The sequence below is a fragment of the Polypterus senegalus genome, chromosome 6 (genome assembly GCF_016835505.1).
Source record: "Polypterus senegalus isolate Bchr_013 chromosome 6, ASM1683550v1, whole genome shotgun sequence".
Lineage (NCBI taxonomy): Eukaryota > Metazoa > Chordata > Cladistia > Polypteriformes > Polypteridae > Polypterus > Polypterus senegalus.
The window spans coordinates 81,935,833-81,957,684 of record NC_053159.1 but is presented as its reverse complement, the minus strand read 5'-3'; the positions used below and the strand labels follow the sequence as shown (position 1 = coordinate 81,957,684).

At 37.3% G+C, this 21,852-nt stretch overlaps 1 protein-coding gene across 1 annotated transcript in view; it reads left to right on the top strand.

Moving 5' to 3' along the window:
* The window catches only part of itgb2 (integrin, beta 2), a 119,243-nt gene that overhangs the window by 85,269 nt on the left and 12,122 nt on the right, over positions 1 to 21,852 (top strand). Inside the window, exons 8-16 of the mRNA XM_039756427.1 lie at positions 669 to 824; positions 913 to 1,008; positions 1,217 to 1,306; positions 3,031 to 3,162; positions 10,611 to 10,795; positions 15,790 to 16,028; positions 17,978 to 18,197; positions 19,403 to 19,596; positions 21,059 to 21,225. Of these exons, the coding sequence (XP_039612361.1) occupies positions 669 to 824; positions 913 to 1,008; positions 1,217 to 1,306; positions 3,031 to 3,162; positions 10,611 to 10,795; positions 15,790 to 16,028; positions 17,978 to 18,197; positions 19,403 to 19,596; positions 21,059 to 21,225 (1,479 nt within the window). The remainder of the gene's footprint in view (positions 1 to 668; positions 825 to 912; positions 1,009 to 1,216; positions 1,307 to 3,030; positions 3,163 to 10,610; positions 10,796 to 15,789; positions 16,029 to 17,977; positions 18,198 to 19,402; positions 19,597 to 21,058; positions 21,226 to 21,852) is intronic.

The window sequence follows — 21,852 nt, the reverse complement described above, 5'->3', positions numbered from 1 at the left end:
GTCAACATCGTACTCCAACAGGGCAAGTACCACATTGTCCTCACCCCGCCTGAGATTATTCAAGCACACTTCTGTCTGACATACTGTATTTACTCACTGGCTCATATGTTTTTGTCTCTCTGCTACCAAGTAAAGATGTTGTACTGTATTCTCTTTTCATTGGCATTCTCTGCTGAATAACTGTGAAGAAATATTTGCAATAAACTTAAAAATATTTTAAAAATACACCAATGCAACAAATAGCTTTCTGTATGTTTTATGATTCTGGCAATGCTCTTTCGTTTCCATTGCATTAGGGTGTAAAGATAGCACAAAAACAGCAAAAACATTACACAAACAAAACACTAGTGAGTCAAAATTCATTGAGCAAAATTCAATAGCTACGGAGGTGGACAATGCTCCTATCATTTTCTTGAAGTTAAGTACAGCCCTAACTCCACTTGGCTTTTTCAGAAGACCAACTCAACACTTGTAGGACAAAAAAACATTTTTACTGAAGTGGAACCCAAGCCTTAGTAACAAAGGCAAGGATTCACAAAATTTTAAGAGAGGCACCTGACAGATAATGTAGACAGGTTTTGTTTTGCGTTCTCTTTCTGTGCACTTACATTTTTCTCTTCCAGACTCGGGTACTAAGAGTATCACACTACTGTATGTCTCTCTTACAGAAAGACATCGGGTGGAGAAACAACACCCGCTTGTTGGTCTATGCTTCAGATGATGGCTTCCATTTTGCAGGAGATGGGAAACTGGCAGCAATTCTTACACCTAATGATGGCCAGTGTCATATGGTAAATAAACGCTACTCCAAAAGTAATGAAATGGTATGTAAAAGTATATTTAAAATATTTTATTTTTGATAAAATGTTAGCTTAAAAGCTTAATTATAAAAGATGAATATTTTTTGCTTAGGACTATCCTTCTGTGGGGCAAGTGGCACAAAAACTTCAACAGAATAATATCCAACCAATTTTTGCTGTTACAGAGAACATGTATTCTGTATATGAGGTAAAATGAATTTACAAAACTGTACTGTATATTCTTTGGTAAAAAAAGTATATATAATATTTTTATATCATATGTTATATTTTCTGAATAAATAAAAATTTACATTTTTTAATAATTTGTTTCTTTTTTGTTTAATAAATTGAATTAATGATTTCCATTTGTCAGAAACCTAACACACACATACAGTGTATTGATGTTTTATTCACAGGAACTTAGTCAGATGATCCCGAAGTCAGCAGTTGGCAAGCTGTCAGGTGACTCTAGTAATGTTGTAACACTCATAAAAGAAGCATACAATGTAAGTTCATTTTAAAATAATTACTCACAAACCCCAAACGTTACCAGTCAAGGGCTTTGTTCCTGGTTAAGAGTGGCAGGGTGGTGCAGGGGTTAGCTCATGTACGGCCCCATGAAATTCTTTATCTGGTACTCTTTGTGTGGAACTGAGTTTTTCTCCAAGTACTCCAGTTTTCTATCGTCATCCCTAAGTTAACTGGTAAATCTTAATTAATGATAGACTTGCAGTTCATTTAGGGTTGGTTTCTGTCTTGTGCCCAATGCCAATTCAGACAAGGATTAGTAGGTCTGGATTAAAATAGATTCTAATTATTTATCATTTATTTTACTGAAGCAAAAACCTGACCCAGATATACAAAAAATATATTGACCAGGCACCAGAGTTGGCCAAGCACCAGAGTTTCTTCACTAGATAACTAGACTCAAGTGAGCATTGTAGATGATGTAAGCCATGTTTTATTTATTTACTAAAGATTGAGAGGTAGTGAAGTAAGTATTTAGAGCTACTACTGTAATATAAGCTTCTTTTTTACATAGTTTCCTGCATTTACAGATTATGCCCACACAAACAAATGGGACCATGTTGCCTTCTTAGGGGCAATTCATATTTCACACATAAATAGATCCACACTTCTGTGCTCAGACAAACACATGCCATATTGATATCAATCCAGATGACTGCACTACTCAAACCTCCATTTGTGAGTATCCATGCAAATGTAGTCCCAAATGAGGCACATAACCTACATTGTGAGGGAGCGTCTGTTGTAGCACTGTGGCCATGTGGCGTGATTCCCCAAGGGTGATCTGGCTCACAGGATACTCATTGTTGAGGGCCAGAGTGGCTGGACCAGGCCAAGGGGATGCCCACATAACATCTGGCTGCAGCAGATAAATGGTGGGACTGAACCACATGTCTGTCTGGGGGGTTGCCAACCAAGATCCCAAGCTGTTTTGTTGTGTAGTGGGTGCAGCAATGCACTGTGCATGCTGCCCAGCTTGACCTGACAATGCCAATGTGTCCACATTGACTGCAAATGTGTTGCGAATGACATATACTTGACATACTCTGAAAAGTAAAAGGTTACATGTTCAAACTATGTGGTAACCACTTTGGTATGAAATGACTCCTATCTTCTCTCTGTGCACATGTAAACTTAGCGTCTGTTATAGTGCGTGGGAACTGGCAGGTGGCAAAGTAAAATCTTCATAACTCTAGGTGGCAGCAGAGTCACAATGTAGTGCCTCTTAAGCATGGGCAAGATGTTGACTGCCTCAGGTATCTGTCCCATTAAACTAGTCAGGAGAGAGTTCTGTAAAAGTTCAGACAGCAGAAGGAAGAGAGGCCTGGTCATATATAAATAGGAGGTGAGAAAGGACAAGCCACTCCATCTGTTAAGCAGGGTTTGAGACCTGCATAGTTGGCCACAGAGGGGAAACCCATTTGTGTTTTTTATGTGTTCTTGCTGTTTTAATCCCAGTTTGGAATCATTTTGTTTCATAAGGCACTATTTTAATATTTACAATTTGAATTCTATATAAAAATTACTGTTATAAGTGAATTTTGAAGCAATATGGGTGATAAAGGAAAAAATAAAAAATAGAAAAATGAAATTTCTTAATTACTTGATGCATGTTTTAACAGTTGTGTCAATGATTTATATAGCAGAGGTTGTAACAAACATTTTATAATCACCTCTGGTCATTTATTTTTTTTTTTTACAGAACCTCTCATCAACTGTTATTCTAGAGCACAGATCCCTTCCAGAAGGACTTAAAATTTCATACAATTCAAAATGCTCTGGAGGAACAAATGAAGACAAAGGAAGATGCACAAATGTTAAAATCAACGAGGAGGTACTGTATATGTTGTGAAAAGAGAAGCATAGAATAGAATAAGGGCTGGGGACCTCCGGGCACCCTTTTAATTATTTTGACAAAAAAAATGTACTTATAATAAATCAAACAGAAAACAGAGGTGATGGCTCCCCCATCCAGTACCATCTAGGCTCAATAAGGTGCCCTATAAAAGGAGCCAGTCACCACCACTCAAATACCTGAGTTGGGAGGAAGTGGACGAAGTTCATGAGGAGGAGTGGAGGCGGCTAAGAGAAGGGGCTATGAATTGTCTGTGTACTGTGCTGTGCTTTATGTACTGTGCTGTGTTAGCAGAGAAAAGCGGTGTTAGAGCAGCTGTACGCACCCTGCGGCATCACAAGCTTTACTTATTCATTTTACATATTTAACTTTTAACAGAGATTTTACACACTGGCACCAAAGTAAACATACCGTTTATACAAACAATTTACACAATAAAGTAAAACATACTGATTGAACTTACGTTGCCTTATTTGATACAGTTTTACTTTGCTAATTGGCAAACTAATCAACTAAAGAGACACGCTTTTGTCTCAATAGAATCCAACTGCAGACAGGACACTTTGTGCTGAAACAAGGAAGTACCTCCACAGGCGGGTGGCAGTAGTATCTGACAAGCACAGAACCACTGGAGGCTAAAAACTATCCTGGCTGTAGCTGGACATGAAGGGAAAGAGATTTTTGGTTTGTCTTGAAAGCGATCTCACTGTTCCCCCTGCACGTTATCTTCTGCTTTGTGGAAACAAGAGGGAAACATGTCAACAATTGAGAAACCTGTGTGCTCTTGAATTGGGTTCCTTACCTTCATGTGGTTTAGCTGAGGAAGTGTTCCAGTAGTTAAGAAATCATAGAACTGGGTCACATATAAGAAGGTCTCAGCTCTTGTGATTTGGAAATATAATGCTAAAATTCTTTATGTGTGACGGTTTTCTGACTAGTGGTTTGTAGTCACAGTAACCTGTTTTAGTTTCCTAACAAAGTAGAAGAGTAGGAAATTGCTGCTGCATAAAAAAGTGTTTGAACATTTAATCTAATTTATTATGTTTATTGATGTTAGATTTTAGTTTTCATATGATGAGGCATGGGCATGTTATTGAAAGATATTAAAAATATCATTTCATACTAAAATTAGTCCTTTCTTAGGAAAGAGGGAGTAGTCAGGACTAAGCAGAGTTTATTTACTAAAGGCTAAGATTGATATAAAGTAAAAAGGGCAATGCAAATGTATAGTCAAAAGTTTGTTTTCTCTACTTGAAGGATCTCTTTTATTACAAATACAGTAAATGGGATGCAGCTACATTTCCTTGAATAAGATTGACATCAAAATCATATAGCAATGCATGATAGCAACAAAGAATAAACTGACAATGCTTGATATCACCAATATGTGACAAAATGGTCTAGAAAATTAAATACTGAGCAAAACATTAAAATACATGAGATGATGGTGATGGTCTTTGTGTCAACTGCTGCGCAGTCATCATTATAAAAGCAAGTCTTAGTTTCACCATGTGGATGTGCAAGAGAGCAGATACGGATCTTGAACAGCTCTGTCAGGCTGCCTTCATGAAAATTAAAGCAACTTGGAAGCTGAGCATAGATGCGATGATAAAAATTTTGGGCCCCCTAGGTAATTTTGCAGTTCTTTTAGTGCCCTAGTACAAAGCGCACACCCTGAACCACAGACTCCCCTCTTTATAATGCCACTAGCTGTGTTACCCAGCTTCCCCAGAAATGTTTGTAACAGTGGACTTTAGTTATAGTGTCATCAGTTATCAGACTAAGTACTTATCTGTATGTTTGTTTTTATTTTATTTATTTATTTTATTACCAAGGGCTAATATTATTGGCAGGCAGTGTGTTGTGGTGGCTAAGGTTTTGGACCTAGGACTTCAGATTCTGAAGTTGTGGATTCAAATCACACTACTGACACTGTGTGACCATGAGCAAGTCACTTCACCTGTCTCTGCTCCAATTGCAAAAACAAAAGAAATGTAACCAATTGTATCTCAAATGTTCTAAGTCACTTTGAATAAAGGCATCAGTCAAATACTAAGTAATAATAACATTATTAGGTCACTGGAGCTGCTTGGTATAGTGGTTAAGGCTTTGCACCTCAAACCCTGAGGTTATGGGTTCAAACCCTACAATTGACACTGTGTGACTCTGAGCTAGTCATTTGACCTGCCTGTGCTCCAACTGGAACACCAAAAAAAAATTATATTATGAATGTTGTAAGTCACATTGGATAAAGACATCAGCCAAATAAGTAAATGTAAATGCTTACTCCTGAATATGCTAGAATTTCTGCATTAGATCAATTTCTGCTTTTCCTAGTGACTTGGCTTCTGTTGATGGTCGTCATCTAACACAATTTTGCAGGAAAGTGCATTCTGTTGAATTGATACGGGTGATCAGTAGGAATAGTGTGAAATTTGAGTATACTGTATATTGTAATAAATGAATACTGCGTAAAGATTTATTGGAGTTTAAGCTAATAATTATATTTATAATTATATACCTATAATTATGTAAGTATTATAAGTCAAAACACTGGAAAAACTGCAATGGACTGAGAACTATTTACATCAACTAGTTACTTTAGTCGGGAGAGTCAGGTTTCATAGCAAGCTCAACAGAAGAAGCTTCTTCTTCTTGTCCTCTTCCTTCTGTAGATAATCTTTAGCCAGTTAATAAATACAGGTTAAGTCAAAATTATGTTAACACTAATGGTACTGCTATGTATATACTTATGTATAATTTTTGTGGACAAATTATGTGCCACATATGGTACATGTGTTGAACATGAAGGCAAACATTCCTGTAAATCATCTTGCACATATGAAGTATTTTTTGTGAATAAATTGTTTCTGCCATTCAAATGTTAACATAATTTTAACTCACCATGTATGTAAGTAAAGAGCAACCTGACAGCCCCAGGCACGGCACAAATAACAATTTGATGTCTTTGCATAGAAATAAGTAAATAACATTGTGTCCTCAAAATGTTTCATACGTTAATGCTATAGCAGTTTTCCCCCAGATCAACAAAGGCTTTAATTAATTTGATGTATGAGAAAACATTTGTTTGAGTAGTTACAGACTTTAGCAGAGAGGTAGGCGAGTTTGAAATTTGGTAAAGCACCCATTTAGCAAATTATGTCATGAAAAAAACTGTCTTCAATTTTCAAAGAAATTATTCATGGAGACCAGATGAAAGTGCAGAACAATTCTTTATTTGCACATAGATATGCACAAATGTCTCGGTCCATGGAGTGAGCAATTAATTAAATAATTCATTCACTTTTATACTTTTATTTTACCATTACCTTATCTAATACATCACGTCATCTGACTCTTAATATTCTGTCATCTTAACCAATCAACTACAGCCACCAGTAACTTTGTATACATGTCAATTCTAAAATTATTCTAAATATCACTTTGTTAATTGGGGTGTCCTATGGGTTTTCCTATTGATCTTATCACTACTTCATAATAGGGGTGTCTGGGCTTTCTCACTAGTTTGTTCTCACTTTTTAAGGGGGTGTTCATTACTCATTTACCTCATTTTAACCTTGGGAGATCACACTGGTGGTTTTCTCTAAGATGAGACAGGCCTCACATGCTCAAGCTTTAAGCCACGTTTAGTTAACCTTTTAGTTTCCTTCAGTCCTTTTCCTTATGTATTAATAGTTTCATTATCACTACTTTACATTAGTACATATTTGTAATAATTTGTAAAGACTATATATTAACTAAAAATCCATAATTACTAGGGAATGAAGACAAAAAAGAGTTAAATGCAGGAAATGATTTCTCAGAATCCCATTAGTACAGCTTACTTTTAGTTTTTTTTAATATATATCTTAACTGTACTTTTTATTATGATTAATAGTTATGAACAAGTTTGAAATGTCCTATTTTGTTTTATTTAATTTGTGGATTTATTATTGGCATCTTTGTTGTTTCAGATTGCTTTTCCTTTTCATAGACATCGCCATATAGAAACTGCACCATTGTTAAATCAATGTTTATAACCTTGCATTAGATTTTTTGAACCAAAAATAGACTACATTCACACTGCATTTTTTCACTCATATGTGACACTGGTCTGATGTTTTTGGCGTATGATTAGCAAAAAAAATACAGAAATTTTCAGTAAGGATTTACACTGCACTCATAAAAACAATTTTGCATCAAAACAACAGTCCTGTCGGCCACCTATTTCTGTCTACAGAACATTGGCAGTAATAAATGTGCACAACCCAACATCTGTAATGTTTTGTTTCCCATTTCTCTTTTTCCTGCCATTACCAGCTTATGAATGTTCAGACGCTCTGCATTGAAACAATGTAAAGTAGAGCAGCAACCAGCACCTGTCTGACAAAACTGTGGGGCACATTTAGAATAGATGTACTCATATCAGATTAAATTAATTTGAGCAGTCAAAAAAAAAAATCAGATACAAGGCAAAGATCAGAATACAGTTACTTTTAGGTGCAGTATGAATGTAGACCTCCTCAGACCTTGGCTATTTTATGTACAACAACAACATCCAAGACTAAGTTAAATGTGTTAAAATGCCAAATATGGGAATGTTTAATCTGAGTTCCATTATAAATGTTTTTTTTTTCTGGGAAGGTCCCCACTTCCACTTTTGCACGATGGCATGAATTTTGTGCTTCACCAGTGTGTGTACTGTATGTACCACTAGGCGGACAATCCAAGAGGGCATAAAAACTTGAAACAATTATAAAAAAAATCTACAACCTACCTACATTATAAAGGTGTCACTAAAACGCTTACCAGCCCTTCTCAGATGTACTCCATGGCTTCTTTATGTTTTGGCTGCCTTTCTTCATAATTAGGTTTTGTCCCAAGTCATCTTTTTAATATATATTTTAATATATTAGTAATGATGTAACATATTTCCCTGTTTTCTCTATATGTTGTCCATAAACTACGACCTCTGCTAATGTGAACAGATTGAGAAAAATCCTCTACTAGTGGGAATAAGGGAATACCATCAGAATGCTTTGTTATATTCTTATATCTTTAGGTACTGTTTTCATATATTGTAGACAAAAATAAATGTTATTTCTATATCCAGTAAATATGAAGGGCTACTATGCCTTTAACATTAGGATGCCGTTGTAAAGCCACTACGGTGTCTAAGTCTGCTATCTATAGTAAACATCTACTTTCACAGACAGGCAATATTTATTCCTCTATTAGCATATATAGTATACACACTGTATATGAAATTGAAAAAATGGACTGCTTATTAAAATCCAAAACAATTATAAGTAGCAGATATTCCTTATTGGTTTTCTTTGTTGCACATCCCTACATGCCAAGCACCAAATAACAAAAGCAAAGCCAAATAAAATAAATGGTATACTGTAAATACAAAGCTGTATAACAATTGTTTACATATATATATATATATATATATATATATATATATATATATATATATACTGCTCAAAAGAATTAAAGGAACACTTTTAATCAGAGTATAGCATAAAGTCAATGAAACTTATGGGATATTAATCTGGTCAGTTAAGTAGCAGAGGGGTTGTTAATCAGTTTCAGCTGCTGTGGTGTTAATGAAATTAACAACAGATGCACTAGAGGGGCAACAATGAGATGACCCCAAAACAGGAATGGTTTAACAGGTGGAGGCCACTGACATTTTTCCCTCCTCATCTTTTCTGACTGTTTCTTCACTAGTTTTGCATTTGGCTACAGTCAGTGTCACTACTGGTAGCACAAGGTGATACCTGGACCCTACAGAGGTTGCACAGGTAGTCCAACTTCTCCAGGATGGCACATCAATACGTGTCATTGCCAGAAGGTTTGTTGTGTCTCCCTGCACAGTCTCAAGGGCATGGAGGAGATTCTAGGAGACAAGCAGTTACTCTAGGAGAGCTGGAGAGGGCCATAGAAGGTCCATAACCCATCAGCAGGACCAGTATCTGCTCCTTTGGGCAAGGAGGAACAGGATGAGCACTGCCAGAGCCCTACAAAATGACCTCCAGCAGGCCACTGGTGTGATTGTCTCTGACCAAACAATCAGAAACAGACTTCATGAGGGTTGCCTGAGGGCCCAAATGTCTACTGCGCCCTGTGCTCACTGCACAGCACCGGGAGCTCAATTGGCATTTGCCATAGAATACCAGAATTGGCAGGTCCACCACTGGCGTCCTGTGCTTTTCACAGATGAGAGCAGGTTCACCCTGAGTATATGTGAAAGACGTGAAAGGGTTAGGAGAAGCCGTGGAGAATATTATGCTGCCTGTAACATCGTTTAGCATGACTGGTTTGGTGGTGGGTCAGTGATGATCTTGGAGGCATATCCATGGAGCGACTCACAGACCTCTACAGGCTAGACAACGGCATCTTGACTGCCATTAGGTATCAGGATGAAATCCTTGGACCCATTGTCAGACCCTACACTGGTGCAGTAGGTCCTGGTTTCCTCTAATGCACGACAATGCCCGGCCTCATGTGGCAAGAGTATGCAGGCAGTACCTGGAGGATGAAGGAATTGAAACAATTGAATGGCCTTCACGATCCACTGACTTAAACCCAATAGAACATCTGTGGGACATTATGTTTCGGTCCATTAGGCGCCGCCAGGTTGCTCCTCAGACTGTACAACAGCTCAGGGATGCCCTCATACAGATCTGGGAGGAAATGCCACAAGACACCATCCGTCGTCTCATTAGGAGCATGCCCGACGTTGTCAAGCATGCATACAAGCTCGTGGGGCCACACAAGATACTGAAAAGCATTTTGAGTAGCAGAAATTAAGTTTTTGAAAAATGGACTAGCCTGCCACATCTTCATTTCACTCTGATTTTAGGGTGTCTACACAATTGAGCCCTCTGTAGGCAGAAAACGTTTATTTCCATTAAAAGACTTGGCATCCTTTTGTTCCTAAGACATTGCCCTGTCGTTATTTGTATAGATATCCAACTTCATATTGAGATCTGATGTATCTAATGTGTTTCTTTAAAGTGTTCCTTTAATTTTTGTGAGCAGTGTGTATATATATATATATATATATATATATATATATATATATATATATATATATATATATATATATATATATATATATATATATATATATATATATATTCTTTAACCAAAATACAAATAACTGGCTTGCTTTGTGTAACTCTGAAAGTTAGATGTGACGAATGAATGGGCAGCTTTGAGGTTTTGAGTTTAATAGTCATCTCACTGGCCATAAATAAATCAACAAATGCTTTCTCTGTCCTGCCTTTGTTTTCAGCATGGAAGGAGAAACACTTTATATCTCTTTTACAAACATACTTCTAATAAAATAACGAATGGTGCAGATAATATACAAGTTTTCATATATGTGTAAGTCATATTTGTATTTAAACTTTCAGATTTCTTTCGATGTAACTGTGACTGCGGAAAAGTGCATTAGTGAGCAAAGCTTTGAAATCAGTGTGTTGGGCTTCACAGAAAAAATTATTGTTCAAGCACAACCCCATTGTACATGCAATTGTGATGAGGTGCCAGATCCCAAAGACTGCAACATGAGTGGAAAGATTACCTGTGGAATCTGTAGGTAAGGCCAGATGAGTAAGTGGGGATGGGGATTCTTCTTCTTCTTCATCATCATCATCATCATCATCTCCACTCCTTTTTCCTATTAGGGGTCAGATCTACCTGTTACTGCTCTGTTCACATCTCTGGCTGTTGCTAAGTGCAAGTCTATCTCTCTGTTATCTTCCTTGGTTTTCCTCCTCCTCTTTGTCCTTCCCCTTTTCTACTGCACTTGTCATTTTTCCAAATGTCCTTCCTCCAATTTTACACAAGCCCAAACCATCTCAGCCTTGATGTCTTCATTTTTTTCTAATAGTCATTACATTTGACTACGTACTATCTGATTTCTCCATTATGCTTTATGTCTTCTGTATTGTACTTAAGCACTTCATCTCCATAGCCTCCAATTTTCTTTTCTTTTTCACAGCCCACATATCTACACCACGCATTAGAGCAGGTCTAGCCACTGCTCTGTTGAGAACTGTTTTCATCTTAAGTTGGATCTGTATGTCCCACTCCACTCTTGTGATCTTTCACCATTCATTGCCTGTATTTTACTTGTTAGCTCCCTGTCCTCTTTAGTCCAACTTCCAAAATATCTAAAAGATTTCTCCTACATTCATTTTTTCCCAGCCACTTCCACTGTCACCTTCTTTGGCTTGATATGAGCTGTTAACCATCAATACCTCTGCTTTGTCCTTACTTATGCATATTCCATGGATGTATAGCACTTGATTTCATTCCTGCACCTTTGTTTATAATTCCTCTGCTGAGTCCCCTTTCAATGTGATGTCATCTGCATGCTGTACCTTCACCTCTCGTTTAATCTTTACTACTCCACTGATGTTATCCACAATGTTGAATAACAGAGGGCTCGATGCTGACCACTCGTGTAAACAAACGTTCACTCTGAAAGCATCAGTTGTCCTGAAACATATTATAACTTGTTTTTTGGTTCTCTATAAAATTCCATTACCATTGTAATGAGCTCTTCTGGTACCTTGTACCATCTGAGCACTGGCAAGTCAGATTCTCTTGGTATCTTGTCATACACCTCCTCCAAATCCACAACTGCCTATTTGCTGTTCGGCTGGAGCTCGTTCCTTCTTTTGATCTGCTGATTAAATAAAATTTCCCCATGGGATTAATAAAATTTATCCAATATAATCTAAGGGCAGCACGGTGGCACAGTGGTAGCGCTGCTGCTTCATAGTAAGGAGACCTGTGTTCGCTTCCTGTGTCCTCCCTGCGTGGAGTTTGCATGTTCTCCCTGTGTGTGCGTGGGTTTCCTCCAGGTGCTCTGGTTTCCTCCCACAGTCCAAAGACCTGCAGGTTAGGTGCATTGGCGATCCTAAATTGTCCCTAGTGTGTGCTTGGTGTGTGTGCGTGTGTGCGCTGTGGTGGGTTGGCACACTGCCCAGGATTTGTTCCTGCCTTGTGCCCTGTGTTGGCTGGGATTGGCTCCAGCAGACCCTCGTGACCCTGTTTTAGGATATAGCGGGTTGGAGAATGACTGACATGGCTGACTAATCTAATCTACAAATGAACAATGGGTCCATTGTGTCCCATCCTCTCCAAAACCTAAACTGTGCCTCCTCACAGTTTAATTAGTTATTTTTTCCTCTAGAATTCTTTCTAGAATCTCCATGCTGTGTACCACTACAAATTCATAACAGCCCCCAAACCTTAGCTGCCATATTCTTGCAAAATAGTCCTGTCACCCATCCCATTCCATTGTCTGTGTGTATTTTAATTATATCCATAGAAACCTCATCTCATCATATAGGTACTCTGCCACTACCACCATTCCTCATGTACTGTTCCCACTTGCTGCCCCTCATCTCTTCTAACATTACCCTCCTAAACTTTTCTGCTCTTTCCCCCTTTAGTGTTCCATATCTTAACCACCTTTCATTTGACAGTAGTGTCCTACTTTTTCACTTCTCTGTCTCCAAGGTTTTCACAAGCAGTTTGTTCTGAGGTGAAGCTCCCCCATAGGCTGTCCCAGAGCCATCTTAACATATAGACACAATGGGCACTGGCTAGGGTCCCCAGGAGCACAGGGGTCCACAATGTTTTTGATACCTATGTACAGTATGTACTGTATGTCTATGATGCAGCTCACTCCTTTGCTTGGGGGCCTATGATGCTGGTAAGACAGCCCTCAAACACTATTGATTGTGATTTCACCTGTCCATCTGCATATGTATACAATTGAATATCTGTTTTTTCAGACCAAGTGTCCCCAGTTATCCATTGATTACTAATGTAGAGGTCCAGAATCAATACTCCTTCTGCATTTCTTGTTGCCCTTCCAAAACTACCTAAACATTCATCATACCCTGGCCTATCCTATCCACATGTTCATTTGTATCACCCAAGATAATAAGCATCACTTCTGCTCTGCTTTTTCTGCCAACAAAATGCTTCCTTTCCTTCTGCTTGACATTGTGTCTGAACAGAAATCCAAACAGCGTAGATGTTTTCTATCTAGCTTCTGCCAAACAAAGAATGTCTAGATTTTTGCTGTATTCTGTAAGCTCCACCCCTTTCCCTGTTTAGGAATACAGATATAGTAAAACTACTGTAATGATTTTGTATTTTGTCTTGTTACTAGGTCCACAAGATTTATGTCTGGTGGTCCAGCTTTTGGAAATAATTCTCAGCCATACACCAGCCACAAGTAATCCAATTGGCTTGGGGCTTCCAAACTTAAGGCAGGCAAACTTCTGGTCTAGCATTCAACCAATAACACTTAGCCCAGGTGAAGTACCATGCTGTCCCAACCTGGTAACTGCAGCTGTCCAAAAACAAGCAAAATGCTGTCCTTAAAACAGCAGAAAATGGTATCACTCAGCACCTATAATACTAGACTGGTTAGTGACCCCACAGTGCATACTTATGCCACTCTCCCCCTTTTGAAGCTATTTCTTGCTTCAAGAGTAAATGATTGTCCTTACCTACAGTATGTGCTCTTCTGCTCCTAATGAACCATTTTAACTTGACTGGTTTGATCACTTGTACTGATAGACACTTGGACCCAGAAGTATCTTCAGCAGTCCAAAACACTGTGCACCCTCTTCCAGTGTGGAAGTGACAGTTGGGATTCACATGTAGGGTCAAGCCTCCCATCTTAACATTACACATTTCCTCAGCATCTAAAACAGAATGTTTGGTGGAAACAATGCTATTACAAATGGTGTGAATTTTTAAGACAACAAATTAATTAAATATGAGGTGAGAGAAAATCAATTGCTCATTCCAAACATATTTTTGTTTTATACTTATTTTCACTTTAGCAGAAGCCATCACACGTATAAGCAGAAACATTATGCCATTCCTCTGTTTAGTACAATTTGAGTGTATAAGACCAAGAATAAGGAATTTGATTTCTGTAAGAGCTGCTTCAATAGCTTAATTTTGCCCTAGTGATGAAAGGGGAGATGTAGAGAGAGGCTTAGACATTTCTCTTTTTTGGCTAATAGGCACTTCTCCTTCAGAAGTCTGGTCAATTGTGCCTTGTGCACTCTTTGTGCAATAATGATATATGGCTAAAAGTGGAATCATAAGAAATGCATGCAGATGTGAAGTAGCATTCATCAGGTTCAAATGCTGTAGATGAATCTCAAATGACTGTGGGTTCTTGACCATTTTGAAATACTCTTTTAAGTATCCCATGTGTTAATTCCAAGCAGATATACATCTGTATTACATATTATTTTTGCGTTCCTCTTTCTGGGGCAAAGCTTACAGACTTTACTATTTGTGAAAATTAGATCAAAATTTATTTGAAAACAATATATTTTCTTTTATGTTAACACTTCAGTTTAGGTACTGCAAAAATGCCTCTAATACTCATTTACTCTTATGTAACAAGACCCTAATAAAGGCTTCTTTTGGTCTTCATTACACTAATAACATCAGGCTATTCATCTCTGTACAATGTATCATATTGACATAATAGTAAAATTACTTGTTGATATGAATGGATGGAACTCACATGGGGCTGATTTACATTTTTCAGCTCACCTAACCTGAAGTTGGTTGGGATGTTCCAGGATAACCTACGTATCCTGCTTATCCAAACAAACATGGAGAAAGCATACAAATCTGCCATGGACTATGAACCCACCACACAGATTCCCCGAGACATCAGTGCAAATCCCTCTGTGCCACCTATTTAAGCAAAGTGATGCTTCTAATTTTACTACTACAGTAAAACAAGGAGCTATAGACTAAAACTTAAATGAAGTGTTAGTGTGCCTAAAGTAATTGTATCATTCATTTCCACAAATACTTTTGTTAAATGTTCTATCAAAATGCCAATGACATTCTCCCTTTCATCACAAGTAATTTTGTAATTTTTCCAGGGGCTACTTCTTCACATGTATTGTGTTCTGCCTACAAATGCAAACTGGAATGAATTTCCTTTGCTTTTGGAATGTCTTTCCATGTTTGCAGGGTTTTAATCCTGGGACTCCAGTTTTCTTCCACTGTCTAGAGATTGACAAAGCTGTGTTCAAAAAGCCACCCTGGTTATGATTCTGTGGTTTCTGGACACACATTGGTTAAGATACTGCAAAGACTAAATTATAAAATTATTATTATTTAAAATAATAAATGGATGGTTGAAAGTAAAGCATCATTAATGATGAATGTTTAACACATTTCTTAGAAAGCTTTTCATTTGCTGACTTTCTGCCTATTCTTTATTTTTCTTTAAGCTGGCTTTGTTCTTTATATCAAAAGGAAGCATGACTGGATATGGTGAGCATTCACACTCAGACACACTCAGTAATTCACACTGAGACACTTTAGAGTCACAAGTTAATACAACATACATATCCTAGCAATGCAAGCATACAGAAAAGACATATCGACACGGGGGAGTGTGTAGATAGTGATTTAACACAGGTTCCTTGATTTGTGAGACAACCTTCTTGAACTTTCTTGCTATTACTCTATATCATTTCAATTGTTCTAAACTCTTTTGTATTTTGTATTGTTTTGTATCAGCTGTGAAGAAGGATTTGTAGGCCAGAACTGTGAATGTAGACTCGGGGCGAAGAGTGAAAAAGATTTGGTCAAACAGTGCCAGCGGGACAACAGTAGTATCATCTGCTCAGGTCTAGGTGATTGCGTTTGTGGCCGGTGTCAGTGTCACAGTGGAGATACAGAAGGAAAAGTGATCTATGGCACATACTGTGAATGTGACAACAAGAACTGTGAATTGAACAATGGACAGATCTGTGGAGGTAATTGTACAAAAGAGACAATCCTTAAAATATAAATGCTAATGATACTGCATTAAATTATTTGCTTTTCAACTTTAATATCAGTTCTTCTAGTCTTAATGGATTAAGATCAAACCATGTAAATCCAAGTGTCTTCAGGTCTCCTTCTGTTGTTTACAGAATTTGAGTTCTTCAGGTGGATTAGAACCATTCTGTAAATGAAAAAAGCTGAGAATTATTTGATGCCTGTTCATACCATCAATAGAATTTTCAATAAACTGTATGGGTCAGTTCAATACCAGTGTTAAACTAAAAGGGTATGAAGGAAAAAAAATCTACAAAGTCTGATACACACATTGGATTGTTCGTGCTGTAAATTACAATATTGAGGCACTTGATTACTTTTATTTAAACAGTTTTTTTGCAGAGTGTGATTTTTTTTTAAATGTTAAACATTGCTACACTACCAACAGTAGAGAACAGATTATGCAAATGTATAAGGTACCTATCTGTCTCTTAAAAAAGTGTGTGATCATTTTGATTTAAAGACACACTTCACTGCAAATGGTAGCCTATACATAACAAAAATAATAAAAGGCTACACGTTGTAACTTGTTATGAACATTAATTGTTACATAAGTTCAGTCAGACATTTTCAAACCACCAGCTATGTAAACAATGTGAACAGTAAGTGATAAAATGATTCACTCACTGTGAAACTGGCTGGAAGAAAAATCTGCAGCCACAAAGCCCCCTGGAACTTAACTTGGAAACCAATATGCTAAGGTCAGAAACTGTCCGTCTTTCCTCAGAAGAACATTATCCATTTAGATTGATTATTGAAACTTCGGTCTGTCCAGTAGCCATATTGCATGCAATTCAAAGCAGGTCATTCACTTGATACTAAGTGTGTTTAGATCTGGCCAGTACTCGGATGGGAGAAAATCAGGAAAAGCTTGGGTTGCTGCTGGAAGAGCTGTGGGTGAGGCCAGCAGGGGGTTCTTACCCTGTGGTCTCTTTGTGGATCCCAATGCCCCAGTGCAGTCTTGAGGACACAATGCTGTAAACATGGTGCCGTACTTCAGAACAGATGTAAAGCCGAGTTCTTGAATCTCTATGGTCATAAAAGATCCCTGAGCATCCTTTATAAAAAGTAAGGTGTCTAGTTATTCTGACCTCCTAATCATCCCATGATCTCCCCCACCACTTCACCATCTAACAGCTAATGTGTGGTGAGCATACTAGTGCAAGAATAGCTGCCGTCCAATCTTCCATGTGGATGCTGCACATTAGTGGTGGTTGAAGTGGCTCCCCACTCACTTTGTAAAGTGTTTTGAGTTGTGAGAAAAGGGCTTTATACATGTAAACAATTATTATTATTATCAGATAAAATCTATGACAACTATTCATACCTCTGTTCATTTATGAAATAAATGTTTTAATTGCTAATTAGGTTACATAAAATGCTAGTGCTTGGTTTAAAAATATTTTCAACTCATATTTTTAAGAATAGAGTATTTATTGTTTCAGTGTTTCAAAAATATGCTTATTATGTACTATACATTTTACTTAAAGAACAGATCTACGTGATATCATCACAAATGTTGTGCATCTTCCAACGATTGAACAATTTATTGATCTAGCTTAATATCCTTAATATAGTTAAGACAATGATATAATCAGCTGTTACACTTTAGTAATAAAGCAAGATATTTTGCTCTCTTAAATTTAATATCATAAAGGAATGCGTTTGTTTTCACTTCATGACTGTGAGAAATTCACTTAAGCTACCAGCATTTGAAAATCAGGCATGTGCCTTGTATTTTTTATGTTGTTAAAAACAAACAGAGTTGGTTTATGACCATGAAAGATCAGATTAAGTCAGGACTGCTACAGATAAGAGAATGCATAGTGTGTTGCCTGTAGGATGGATCAGAATTGAAATGATTAACCCTTTTTTTTGGTTAAAGGAAAAGGAGCGTGTGACTGTGGAAAATGTCATTGTCAGGTGGGCTATGAAGGCAGTGCTTGTCAATGTAAAAAGTCTGAGGAGGGCTGCAAAAACAGCAGAAACTCTGTGTGTAGTGGGAGGGGCACCTGTGAGTGCAACACGTGTAAATGCAAAGATGGTTATCAGCAGCCTTTCTGTGAGGAGTGCCCGGCCTGCCAGCTCCCTTGTGCGGAATATGCGTAAGTAATGTCTTTTTAAAAAATGGATTGAAATGTTTTTTGAGTAGCAGTTTCACAAGATTTTTATGTAAGCATTACAATGTCAAGAACATTTTAAAGAATATCCATTTTACTGTCAAGCTATATCTTAAAAGTATTTATATTTTTGACACTAATTGAGATAAAGACAAAGTATTAAAAAAAGCAAATCGGTTTACCTAAATGGGAAATGTCCAACAATGATCATTGACCAAACAGTGCTGTTAAGAATACTGGTTGAACTTGTTTCAGGATTTAAGTACATTTTTTTCTTTCTTTGTTCTTGGTTATTTTTCACCATCTTGTTTTGGTGACATTATCATCTGTGCCATTTTGATAACGCATTGTTAAAGATGCCATACATTGTGGCTATGGCATGCCACATTACTACATGCATGCTATAGAAGACTGAGTAATGGTTTGTTTTTTGTTTTTTTTTTTCTTCAACGTTATGATTCTTAATGCAGAAAGCTTTTCCTTTATGATCTAATCAATTCCATATTTGTTTTAGTTGATTTTGAATCTTTTGCCTGTTTAATGAGTATTTGTCATGGCTATTGATTTTGTGAACTCATTCTCTAGTGAATCGGATCTTGCCAGTCTGATTTCTCTTTTGAATCTCCTAAAAAATAAATAAAAAAGAATCCATCCCTATACTCTCTCACATTTGTTTTCTCTATCTCATTCTTAACTTTTCACTGAAGCTCTTATTGACATATTACACCTTGCAAGATCAAACTTGATATTATTTCCTTTATCTTGGTTAAATTCTTGTATCTGTTGACCAAAGTCAGGAAAACAAAAAAAGAACAGATGGTTAGGGAAACAACACCTCATCTTCATCAAGTGGTGAGTGAGTGAAAAGGAAAAAACAGATTCCATATATGGTGGAAACATTTCTTCTTTGAAGCCTTCACTTTTTCACTTTGCAGATATATAATCACAGAGTCTTTTACTAACTCTTTGGAATAACATTTTACATTTGTATATTTTTGCTGCAAATAAAATGTACTATTGGCTTAATAAAATCTACAGAAAGCAAAACTTATCTGTATATTAAACTCAAAGTACTCAAGCAGTTGGAAGTAGTTGATTTCCTTTGTAATGCTTCCTAAATGGATGACGCAATGTATCAATTTAAAGAGGTGGACTAATTTACTTTTAACTATGTTTTTTGTACTATATAGGCAATGTGCCGAATGTCATCTACAGGGATCAAAGGACTGTAAGTCACAGTGCTTGGGGAGCTCTGCAAATGTAACCGAAAGGCTGGTTAGTGCAGAATGCAAACACAAGGACTCTACAGGCTGCATGATATTCTTTAACATGAGGCAACTGGATGGAGACAATATCTATTACATTGAAGTTAGTAGACGCAAAGGTGAGTTACAGTAATCAGTCTATAATTAATGATGATATTCTGATTGGACATCTTCACTCCACCCAAATCAAGAAGAAAATGGGCAATGTTAGAAAGAACAAAATAATGTACTACAATCAAATCATGTTTGAATATTTAATTTCAACCAGCAATGGGTGTGCCTGCTGTAAAAATGTCCACAATACAATTAAATGTACACAGAGCCAAAAGCACAAAGTATAAAGCCAGTTATTGGGCATAGAGGTCTACAACCAGTGTCAAAAATGTTCCATTTAAATGTTTTTTTCTCCTGTTGTTTCCTAGTATATTGTGATGTCCCCATGATTTCTAGGCTTCCATGTAGAAACAGAACAACCCTGACATGCTACTTCTTTAAGAGCTGCAAAATACTACCATCACTGTTCCAATGTACTGTAAATGAAACAAAGAAGCCATCTTAATTAAGGCTATTGAATCATATAATAAATCCCACACACCACTAAGGCAGCATATGTTCCTTGAAAAATATAAGTAATGTCTTCTACAGAATAGTGGGCACCTTTTATTTTGCCAGCCATGGTCAGGGTTGGACAGTCCGTCACATTACCCACTTACTTATACTTGGTCATACTTATACAATCAATGTGACACATACTGTATGTATTTGGGATGTGGGAGGAAATCGGAATACCTGGAAAAATCAATACAAGCTCAATAAAAGCAGTGCCTAGGCAGGGAATCAAATGCAGTGTCCTGGAGCGATAAGGCTTCAATAATAACCACTGAAAACATACATATTGCTTTCCCGAGTGCATAGTTTCACATTTTTTGGATTAATAGTATTACTTTGCTATTCCTTATAAAATCATCTTTCGTTAATACTAATACTTTGTGGTAGATAGGGAGCGCTCTCGCTCCCTTGAACCCCTGTCCACGACTCCAGACACCAGGTAAAAGTCCTCAAATCGACTTTATTCAATTGCCACAGTGTACAAAGCACACTCTCCTCCACAATACTCATATAAATCACTAATACTAATCACAAATAAACAAATAATCAATCCTCCAGCTCCCAGATGCGTTGCCACCCTTCCACCCAGCTCAGCTCACCGTCTGGGAGCTCTCACTGTCCTTTTATAATCCCTGACCCGGAAGTGTTCTCAATCCCCAGTCCATGTGATCCTTAATCACTTCCGTGTCAGGTAAAAGTTCTTTTCTTCACCCCGGAAGCCCGTCGCTCTTCCTATGATGAGCTTCCGGGTCATAGGGCACAAATGAGTCCTCGGTCCTTCCTGCAGCACCCTCTTGCGGCCCCTGAGGTATCCAGCAGGGCTGAGAATAAAAACTACATCGTCCATGATTCCCTGCTGGTCTTTGGGGCACCTCCATACTGCAGGGATGATAAGCCGGCCAAATATCACAACTTTTTGAAAATTTTGATGGGAACAAAAAGTAACAAACTGAATACTGCTTTGTGTTTCAGAATGTGTTGAACCTCCAAGCATTGAAGCCATTGTTGGAGGAACAATAGCTGGAGTAGCACTGATTGGCTTGCTTCTTCTTCTTCTATGGAAGGCAGTCACTCATTATCAAGACCTTAAGGAGTTCCGCAAATTTGAAAAAGAGAAACAAAAAGCCAAGTGGAACAATGTAAGTATTGTTGATTTGGATCATTTTAATAAGTTGGGACAGGGGAATTTTTAAAGCCAATGAAATCTAAGGAACAAATTATGAATACCTCTGAAAAGAATCATTGTTTGATTAAAATGCTTCAAACACTCTGGAATCCTATTTAAGATGTATTCAACAGTTTAATTACATATTGATGAGTTACATTAACACAGCTTTCAGTTGGCTCACAGATTATATTACCTGAAGCTTGAATGTTTAAGGTGCTTAAGGAGATACAGGAATTAATTCAGAAGTTCTTACCACTGCTTTCTGTTTCAACTTGCACAACAGAAGCCAATAACATGTCAACATTATTTAGTATGTTCATCCAGTTTGTAACATTCTTTTATTCAGTTTTGCTTTTATTTGCCTTATGTGAAAATTTAAATGAAATTCCTACTGGAACTCATAGTCTTGTGTAATTCATTAAAAATAAGAAGGGGACACAAGAGTACATGGAAAACGTGTCAACACACTAAAATGATGCAAATATTGCCTTAGTGGTAGATACAGTGTATAAAATCACATAAAGTGTCCTGGTCTCAAGGAACTGTTGGGCACACCAGGCCCTCTTATTCTTAGGAAAAGTCTGTATATATATCTGGG